The sequence below is a fragment of the Bos mutus genome, chromosome 11 (assembly GCF_027580195.1).
Source record: "Bos mutus isolate GX-2022 chromosome 11, NWIPB_WYAK_1.1, whole genome shotgun sequence".
In the NCBI taxonomy this organism is placed as follows: domain Eukaryota; kingdom Metazoa; phylum Chordata; class Mammalia; order Artiodactyla; family Bovidae; genus Bos; species Bos mutus.
Window position 1 is genome coordinate 57485166 of NC_091627.1, and position 10298 is coordinate 57495463.

Genomic DNA, 10298 nt, shown 5'->3' on the forward strand with positions numbered 1-10298 from the left:
TTAAAAAACCCAAGCCAAGCCAAAACAAAACTTGTGTTCCTGCTCTAATGCTCCAACATTAACTTGATCATTTTCTTTTCTCTCTCTAGGAATATAAGACCTACAAGGAGAACTTTCTGAAGCGCTTCCAGCTCACCAAGCTGCCTCCATATCTAATCTTTTGTATTAAGAGATTCACTAAGAACAATTTCTTTGTGGAGAAGAATCCTACTATTGTCAACTTCCCGATTACGTGAGTGTTCCCCTCCCACACTTCCTATTAGGGGTGTGAGCTTGAGTTCCTTTTTTATTTCTTTGTGCCACTCTTAATATTGGACCGTCTTAGTTGGAGATTGTAAGGAACCTACCTACACTATATAAGTTAAGGTTTCTATGGGAAGGATACAAACATTTTAGGGACCTCAAAGATGAATGTTTACTTGGAGGCAATTCCCCTTTTGTCTTCTCTCCTGTTGCCTGCTGGGAATTGTAGTCTTTCAGTATAAGGATGAACAGACGGTAAAAGTAGGACAGGTAGGCTTTTCCTGGCTTTGAAGGTAATCTTGAATAGTTAGTCTGTATGTCTGTCTGCCTATCATTGCATCTTGTGTGCTATGGTTAGTTAAGTGTGGACAGTGGGGATGACTCTAGATTTGCCTTACTCTCTTGGAACTCTACTATCTTATTTCTTCCCTAGATGATAAAGTCTGGAATATGTTCAATTTCTGCCTATTGATGAGAAAGTTATACATTTTGATGTATAGTCTTATTTTTAATTGACCATTCAGTTGTCTTTTTGCAGATATTTATATGTGTTTTTTTTTCAGTGTGTGTCCTTTATTTTTTTTTTATTGGAATATATTTGCTTTACAGTGTTGCATTAGTTTCTGCTGTACAGTGAAGTGAATCAGCCATGTGCATACATATATCCCCTCCCTCTTGGACCTCCCTCTCACATCCCACTCCATCCCCTGCTTTAGGTCATCACAGAGCATGGAGCTGAGCACCCTGTGCTATAGAGCAGCTTCTTACTAGCTGTTTACAAATGGCAGTGTATTTATGTCATCAGTCCTAATCTCCCAGTTCATCCCATCCTCTCCTTCCTCTTCTCCCCCCACGCCCGTGTCCACGTGTCTGCTCTCTGCATCTGCGTCTCTGTTTATGAGTAATTTTTTTTTTTTATGAGTATTTTAATGGGGAATTTGGAGGAGCGGTAGAAGGCTCCTGCAGGACCCTTTTGGGGGTAGACAGTTGGTTTTTAGTTCCCAAGAGAGGAGACCACAGAGAGGCTTGGTGGTGGGGCTGGCAGGAAGAAAGGTGCATCTGTGTGTGGGCGTTTAGATAAGGTAGGAGCCCTAACATGATTTCTTACTGGAAGGATCTGAATGGTTAGAAGATAGGATTACCATGCTGTTTAGCTCAGAAGTGTAGTTATTTTTAAACCTCAGAAAGTAGTTTGGGGCCTGTAATGGGCAAATGGGCATCTCCTTCTCTTGTCTTTCTCCCTCCATCCCCTCCAGTTGCCCAGACTGAGCTGCCAGTGTTTTCCTTTGAAAATAGTACCAATTCTTAATTCTGTGTAGCGTTTAAGAGGGTAGCAGCTTAAAGAAGTCTTGAGTTCTGTGTTGTCCTAGCCAGGTGGCCTTGCGCAGGTCATTTGTATACTCTCTTCTGGATTAAATGAGAGGCCTGGACTAGACGAGCCCTAGGGATCCTTCCAAGTGTAACATTTTATTATTTCTGGTTCCATCATCACCAAGACTCTGAGAACAGTGGTGGATGAGGAGAGAAAACCTTTGTAGTAGTTAGGGTTACAGGAGAATGTCTTTCTCTCTTTTCATGCATTTTTCTTCCTTTTCTTCTCCAATATCTTGTTTATGTGACAAGTAGAATGAAATCTGGGAATATGAAGGCCAGCTGTCTGCTAACTTGAGTAGGATCACAGAGGGGCTTTCTCTGAAAGACGAGGGGTTTTAATTCAGAGCTGGACTTTGGTGAATTGCTGCAGTCACCAGTCTGTTCCTGGAAGGAAGGAGCCCTCTTTACTCTAGGGCAGCTCCCAAGGCAGGACTGTGTGTTGATGGTAGTTCCTGCTCAGTCAGCACAGAAATTTCCTTTCACTGGTAGGAAGTTTCTTTTATATTAGGGACCTGGAATATGTGTATTTTGCCACCAGTTACATTTGGATTTTTGGTCACTGTGCCTTCAGTAGCTTGTCTATCAGAAAGCTTTGGAGAAGTTGAGAAAAAGATGACTTTTCCACTAGTCTGATGGAGACCATCACACTGTGTGACTCTCCTGGAAACCTAGACTTTGATTATTAATGCACCGTCATCACTTTTAGACTAATACAGTTCTCATTATGCTCAAGTCCCCATTTGAAAAACCCTTCGTCAGATCTAATTCTTCTCCTGTGTTTTATTCATAGTAGAGATCCATCAGACGTGCAGTGATTAGCGGCCCCCTGCTTGTTTGGAGATAGGGTTTCTGGGCACAGGTGTAAAGTTTCACTTCCAGCTAGTTAGGTGGTCTCAACATTGGACTGTTTCATGGGGGGACAAATAGGGTTTTCCCCATTGACTGTTTTCTAAAGCAAAATGATTTAACATCAATTTATTCCCTTTTGCCACTGAGACAGTTTGGGTTCAGTCATGAAATTTTTGAGTATATATACTTCTGAAGACTTTTCTAGGACTTGTTCAAAGAAGTCCAAACAGCTGTTGTTAAAGCTGAGAAGACAGTATGAGAAGTCAGTTCTTAGCAGCTGGCAGGCATTTTGGCTCTCGTGAGCCCTCATCGGTTTCCTCAGACTCATATCTAAAATGTATTTTAACAGTGGCTGTTTAGGGACTTCCCTGGCAGTCCAGTGGTTAGGACTTAGCACTTTCACTGTGTTCCACAGATAGGGAACCGAGATCCTGCAAGCTGTGTGGCAGGTCCAAAAAAAAAATCCCAAAAGCCCCAAAACAACAATGACTATTTATTGTAATCTACATGGTTCGCTGTCAGTCTGTGGAAATAAGTAGCTATCCTTAACACATGGAAAGCTACATAATACAGTTAGAACAAAGTTGCCTGCTTATTATTAATACATGGTTTACACTGAAATTTTTTTGTATTTTTGGACAGGTGATATATTCATAAATTCATAGTGTAAAATTCAAAAGGAGACACATATCTAGAAATGATCCCCGGATGTGACCACTGTTAGCATTTATTGTAAAGCCTTCTTGAGATGATAGCACTGTGTTTCATGTTATGAGTGGTAGCACAGCCGACAGTTCTAGAGATGAGAAAAAGGATATAATCTCTCTTGGGCTTCCCAGGTGACTCAGTAGTAAAGAATCTGCCTGCCAGTGCAGGAGATGTGGGTTCGATCCTTGGGTTGGAAAGATCCCCTGGAGAAGACAATGGCGACCCACTCCAATATTCTTACCTGGAGAATCCCATGGACAGAGGAGCCTGGCGGGCCACAGTCCATGGGGTCACAGAGTGTTGGACACAACAGAGTGACTGAGCACACACATACTCTTCTTATTCTATCTTGTATTTAAATTTTTATAAATATTTGTAGGCGTCAGGTTATATTTTTCCTGAAAATAGTGTAGTTAGTTAGCTTTCTCTTAATAGTTACGTTAACTGTCAATCTACTTCCCTATTTGAAAGTTCTTGGTAATTGTCATTGCAGTCTTCACAGTAAGCCTGTATTATAGCTCTTGACTTCATAAAAACTGGTACACATTTATACCATATTTATACATCAACTGATAGAATTCAACAAATAAAACACAAAAGGAGGTTTTATTCCAAGTACATCAAGAATGCTTCTCTGTGTTTAAAAAATGAGTGTTCAAGTGTTAAAAATAAATTTGATGTTTTTAAGTCCCAATTGAAGGAACCTAGTCAGTAGTCTCTATTGACAACCAGAACTGAGAAATTTGGAAGCTGTGGGGGAGTCAAGGTGGGTTCCATAAAGGAGAGAAAGCTGGATGGGAAAAGGATAAAGCTTTTCAAAGGAGAAAAGAGGGCAGGTAACTCTTGGATCTTGCTGCTTCTCCAGTGCCTGGTTTCTGCTGCATCTCCTAGTCTGAAACCTTGAATCAATTAATCCCCCTTTTGTACTTGGGCTGCCCAAGGTGTTCTGTTACTTGTAACCATTCTGCCTATTTGACTAAAGGCAAAATAATCAAATAAACACAGTCCCATGAAATCAAAGAAAAAAACAAATCTGAATGATCTGCCTGGTTTGCCATATTTAAAAAAATTAATTGACATATTTATTTTGGCTGTGCTAGGCCTTTGTTGCTGTGCGTGGGCGTTCCCTAGTTGTCGCAAGCAGGGGCTACTCTGGTTGCGGCGCAGGAGCTTCTCTTTGTGGTAACTTCTCTTGTTGTGGAGCACGGGCTCTAGAGCTTCAGTTGCAGCTCGTGGGCTTAGTAGTTGCAGATCACAACTTAGGGGTGGCTTACTTGCCTGGCCACACGTGGAATCTTCCTGGACCAGAGATCGAACCCACGTCCCCTGCATTGGCAGGTGGATTCTTAACCACTGGACCACCAGGGAAGTCCTGTTTTGCCGCACTGAAATTGTTACAGTGATTGTATACAGTTATAACTGACATGCTCAGGTGAGCAGGCTTCTATAGGCTGAGTCCAGAGACCAGGTACCCCCTGAACACTGCCACTGCATCCGATTCCCTGACAGAGCAGAGGGTGAGGCGGTTACCCTTGTTCTCATCTCAGAGGAGATGGTGACTCTCATTCTCATACAGCAGAGCCTTAGCTTATGTCACCTGCTTAAACTTAAACACAGCTCCGAGGTGACAGAGCCTCGATTCCAGCTCAGGTCTGAATGACTCCAAGCTGTGTACTTTAGACTGCCAGGTATGCATTAATTTTTATTTTTGAATATTTTTTGTCCATGCCTTGTGGCTTGAAGGATTGTAGTTCCCCGGTTAGGGATTGAACCAGGGCCCTCAGCAGTGAAATCATGGAGTCCGTCCACAAGACCACCAGGCATGACTCCCCTAGGCATGCTTTTATTTTTTTATTTTTAAAATTTTAATTAAAAATATTATTTATTTGGCTGTGCAGGGTCTTAGTTGCAGCATGCAGGATCTTTCAGTTGCAGGACGTTTAGCAGCAGCATGCAAACTCTTAGTTGTGGCATGTGGGATCTAGTTCCCTGACCAGGGGTTGAACCCGGGCCGCCTGCATTGGGAGTGCAGAGTCTTAGCCACTGGACCACCAGGAACGTCTTTTAATTAATTAATTAATTTATGGTTGCACTGGGTCTTTATTCCTGCATATGGGCTTTCTCTAGTTGCAGTAAGAGGGGGGCTACTCTTTAGTTGCAGTGGGCTGGCTTCTCACTTTCGTAGTTCTCTTGCATAGAACAGGCTCTAGGGCACCTGGCTTCAGTAGTTGAGGCCTGTGGGCTCAATAGTTGTGGCACACAGGCTTAGTTGCTTCGTGGCTTGTGGGATTTTCCCAGACCAGGGATTGAACCTGTGTCTCCTGCATTGACAGGCAGGTTCTTTCCCACTGAGCCACCAGGGAAGCCCTCAGTTCAGTTCAGTTCAGTCGCTCAGTCGTGTCCAACTCTTTGTGACCCCATGAATCACAGCACGCCAGGCCTCCCTGTCCATCACCAACTCCCGGAGTTCACTCAGACTCACGTCCATTGAGTCAGTGATGCCATCCAGCCATCTCATCCTCTGTCGTCCCCTTCTCCTCCTAGGCATGCTTTTAAAATACGCTTTTCCCATAGAGCCAGTCTTCCTAGTTTGACCCATTTTTGTAGCAAACTGTGAATTTCCACAAACCTGGGCTCCGTAGCTATTCAAGCCCACCTAGATCCAAGTTCCTGAAATAGGGTTCCACAGCTTCGTGGTCCATTTAGGGAGGACAGTTAACCTCTACAGGGCTAACCTCATAGGCTTTGTCTGATCTTCACTTTATTTTCATCATCCTCAGAAATGTGGACCTGAGAGAGTATTTGTCTGAAGAAGTGCAGGCAGTGCACAAGAATACCACCTACGACCTCATCGCCAACATTGTACACGACGGCAAACCCTCCGAGGGCTCCTACCGGATCCATGTGCTCCACCATGTGAGTAGGGCTGACTTCTCACTGTGCAGAGTGGCAGAAGCCGGTGGTGTTCCCTTGGCCTTTTGGAAGGCAGCTCCTTTCAGTTTGCTCTTTCTTGTCCTTGACTTTGGGATTCTGTGAGAAACAGAGTTGTCAGTGACCAGTTTAAGGCAGCTGTTCTCAATTTTGGCTACATGTGGGACTTCCCTGGGGGCAGGTTTTAGACTGCTGAAGCCTGGACCATCCCAGACCAGTTACGTGAAAACAGTGTGATTTGTGCCTGTTGATTTTCCACTGGGGCAAAGGCCAGAGATGCTGCTGAATGTCTTCCAATGCACAGGCAGCCCCCACCGCAAAGAGTTTTCCGGTCCAAAATGTTGGAGTTAAGACTTGATTAGATTATCTGGAGGTGAGAACCAGGCGTCTTGATGGTCTTAAAATTCTCAGGTTTCCAGTGTGTAGCTAAGATTGAGAAGCGCTGTCCTAGACTAGCACCTGCCACCTAAAGTGCCTTGGATTCGCAGCATTGACATCACATGAGAACTCGTTAGAAATTGTAGAATCTCAGACCCCTCGCATACCTCCTGAATCACAGTCTACTGGTTTAACAAGGCCCTCTGAAGGGTATGAAATTAAAGTTTACAAAGCACTGGTAGAGAGGTTCCCTTTCAGCTAAAACTAATTTTGTGAATTTGCTGAAAATGGGGGAAACATGTGCTTAGAATGTATTTGGTATGATACAGATTACTGGCACAAATTGTTCTAACTTGATGAGTCTTCTGAGAATCTGGGTTTAATGGTAACCAGCTTCTATCTGCCAAGCACTTGGCCGTGTGCTAGATAGTATGCCACATACTTCATGTATGTTCATCTTGTTTATATCCCTAAACACACTTCCAGGACAGGTGTTCATACCATCTTTTTACAAGTGAGGAACCTAGCTTAGAGTTGGAGTAACTGATCTGAAGTTAGAAGAGTTGGCATTGGAACCTGAATACTCGGTTTTACTGTGTTCTTATTAACCAGTCCTCACACCAGGAATAGGGGTTTTCATTATGGGATCCTGAGCTTTTGTTGTGTATCCTATTTGAACTACTGGAATATCCAGAATAACCGGAATATATTTGTCTTTGGCATTTCTTGAAAGTTTGGATGGATGAGGCAGGTGAGCTTCCAGAAGTATCTCTGCCATAATCCAGAAACTTCTTTTCCTCTTTGTTTATAGAAGAATGAAGTGAGGTAGATGTTGTTATATTTGCAGCACTGCTTCTTAGGCCAAAGGAAACAGGTTAGTATGAGGGACAGTGTCCACCAAGGAGTCTTTTTCTGTCCAGCTCTTGCCGTGTCCTCTGGGGCGGGGGTGGGAATGTCCATTTTTGGTTAATGCTGCACCTTCTAAGTGAATGTGTTGATCTGTCACTTCAGAGCAGCAAGGGGACATCTCAGGTGAGGAGTAGGGCTTCCTCTTCTTTCTCTGTGTTGTCCTCCTAGTCTCTTCCTAAAAGACGAACAGTGTTTGAGACTCCACTGTGCTTTAAGGAGTCCTCAGCAGGACTTGTTTGTCAAGATCAGCACCCTAAAAGCTCTTGACATTGAATGATGCCCAGCAGAGGCCTTGTACTTTCTTTCTTAGAACTCTTGCTGGGTGATGGTCTAGTGACTATTCTGACTTTTCTAGCTTTTGGCTGCATCTCTTTCCCTCTAAAACTCTATTGGTTTCTGGGAGCAAACTGACCTAGCCCTTCATACTCCTTGCAGGGGACAGGCAAATGGTATGAATTACAGGACCTCCAGGTGACCGACATCCTTCCTCAGATGATCACACTGTCAGAGGCTTACATTCAGGTGGGTTGGCTTCACTCGATGAGCGTGGAGGTGATGGGGTGTGGGGGCTGGTGAGAGAAGTGTTGTGGGTGAAGGCAGGGAGTGGGACTGAGTTAGCTTGGGTGCCTTTCGACATGCAGTGGGGAAAGAGGCGGGGCCAGGAGTGATCTTCAGTGAAGAGAAGGACAGGAAAGCATGGACGAGTTATTAGTGAGCAAGGAGGTTCTCTGTGTGCGGTCAACCAGGTCAGGTTTGCAAGTGTGTGGTCTGATTTCAAGGAGGAAGAGCTCAGAATCATCTGGAGTCATCTCTGAAGCTCTCCCCAGTTCCCTAGGCAAAGTCAGCATTCTTTGTGACCCCACAGCATTGTCCCATGTCTATGGAGCAGCAGCTGCATGTTTTAACTGTCCTCTCCACTGTGTTGGGAGTTCAAGGAGCTGAGGGGCTCTTATCTTCTCTTTCTTCTTTTTAAAAAAATTTTTACTTTTTGGCCACACTGTGCAGCATATGGGATCTTATTTCCCCAACCAGGCATCAAACCCATGCCCTCTGCAGTGGAAGCGCAGAGTCTTAACCACTGGACCTCCAAGGAAGTCCCCCTGTCTTCTCTTTCTAACTGTCCTAGTCTCTGCAGAGAAGGAAGACAGGCTAAGAGAAGGCCACAGCTTTATAAAAAAGGAGAGAGATAGTGCTTGTTCCAAGAAGAACTCTTTCCTTGGTGACTGAAGTTGCAGGCCTGACTGTTAGTCCTTTTTCAGAAAAGGAGTTTGGAATGGGAAGAGAAGGATGGGTAGAAAAGTGAAAATTAAATGAAAGGGAATTTTCTGAAAGATTTTGAGTTAGTTTTAGGGGACTTAGCAAATACGCAGTTGGGGTGACAGTTTGCTCATTTCCTAGCACAGATTTAGGTGCATGATAAATATTTGTGGATGGAACACAGGCTCCTAAGTATCCATTGTATTCATTTCTTACAGATTTGGAAGAGGCGAGATAATGATGAAACCAACCAGCAGGGGGCATGAAGGAGGCGTTTAGAACTTTGCTCCCGGGGCTTTGGCCGACGTTGTTGTGAGCACAGGTGGATGGCACAAGCCCCTGAACCAGCGCTGTGTTCTGGTTCTCACCAGAGCATCAGTGGTCCATCTGCCTCGGATGGCTCCATGCTGTCACTCAGCTGGTCTTTGATCATTTACAGTAGATTGGTGTCCCTTTCTCCTCCCTGGCTAGCTCCCTTCTAGCAGGCCAGAACTCTTTTACAGATGTATGTAATTTATTTCCGAATAGCCAGGAATACTAAAGGACTAGATGGGTTTCTTTGAAGCATCAAAGCCTCAGGATTATAGGATTTAGAGCTTGAAGCCAGTAACACCCTTCTTCCATCATAGGTAGTTTTCCTGTGGTTCTCTTCATTTCTTGATATGTGTTTGGGGATGGATTAAATGTTTTCCTGTTTTTAAACCAGCCTCTTGTTTCATATCATTCTCTTGGGCTTCTGCCTAAGGGGGGTTTAAAAAGAAAGTCCTCACGAACTGTCTCCCCTATGATCTTTCATCTGGTGGACATCACGCTTGTCTCTTCCTGTCAGCCTGTGCGTGGTGTGTCAGTTAGGGTGCATCCATCCTCTGAGTAAGACAGAATCTGACAAAGAGATAAATCACTATCAGTCTTAGCTGGAACTCTGGAAGTGGGCACTTTCAGCCTGCAGTGCAGGGCTCCGTGAGGAATGACAGGGAAGCAGGCAGGAAGAGTGTCTGACCACAGGACAGCTCTGAGAACGTCTCAGCCAGGCCAGCGGGGAGCTCGGAGCACAGAAACATCAAGCAGAAGTGGTTTTCAGCCAGACTTACTCAGGGAGGAAGTGTGGCCTAGGCTTGGGCACTGTTGTAGACCTGAAGATACAGCGATCTGGAGATACAAGTGTGGGTGGCAGCCAGTCAACTGCAGCAAGTTCTCTGTGTGGCAGGTCGGAGCCCTGCACCTCGGGCTGCCATTCTTTGCTTCCAGGACACAATAGAGTCATCCCTCGGTATCCTCGGGACCTTGGTTCCAGGACAGCCCTGGACACCAAATTCTGAGGAAGCTCAAGTCCCTTATATAAAATGGTATAGTGTTTACACATAACCTGTGCACATCCTCCAGTCTACTTTACGTCACCTCTAGATTACTTATGATGCCTAATACAATGTAAATGCTAGGTAAATAGTTACCAGGCATATGGCAAGTTCAAGTTTTACTTTTTGGAAACTTCTGGAATTTTTTCGCCCTGAATATTTTCAGTCGAGGTTGGTTGAATCCACAGGTGCAGAACCTGCAGATGTGGGGGGCCGACTGCACCGTCTTTGTGTTCCTCCACCTCCTATAGCTCCAGCAACCCTTTGCAGGTTCACCAGGCCCTCTCTTCTCAC

General features: G+C 44.6%; 1 protein-coding gene across 1 annotated transcript in view; it reads left to right on the forward strand.

The window, feature by feature from the left end:
* USP39 (ubiquitin specific peptidase 39) overlaps positions 1 to 9355 on the forward strand; it is a 36583-nt gene extending 27228 nt beyond the window's left edge. Inside the window, exons 10-13 of the mRNA XM_014476979.2 lie at positions 90 to 232; positions 5955 to 6090; positions 7828 to 7914; positions 8868 to 9355. Coding sequence (XP_014332465.2) covers positions 90 to 232; positions 5955 to 6090; positions 7828 to 7914; positions 8868 to 8915 — 414 coding nt within the window. The 3' untranslated portion in view covers positions 8916 to 9355. The remainder of the gene's footprint in view (positions 1 to 89; positions 233 to 5954; positions 6091 to 7827; positions 7915 to 8867) is intronic.
* The last annotated feature ends 943 nt before the right edge of the window (positions 9356 to 10298 follow it).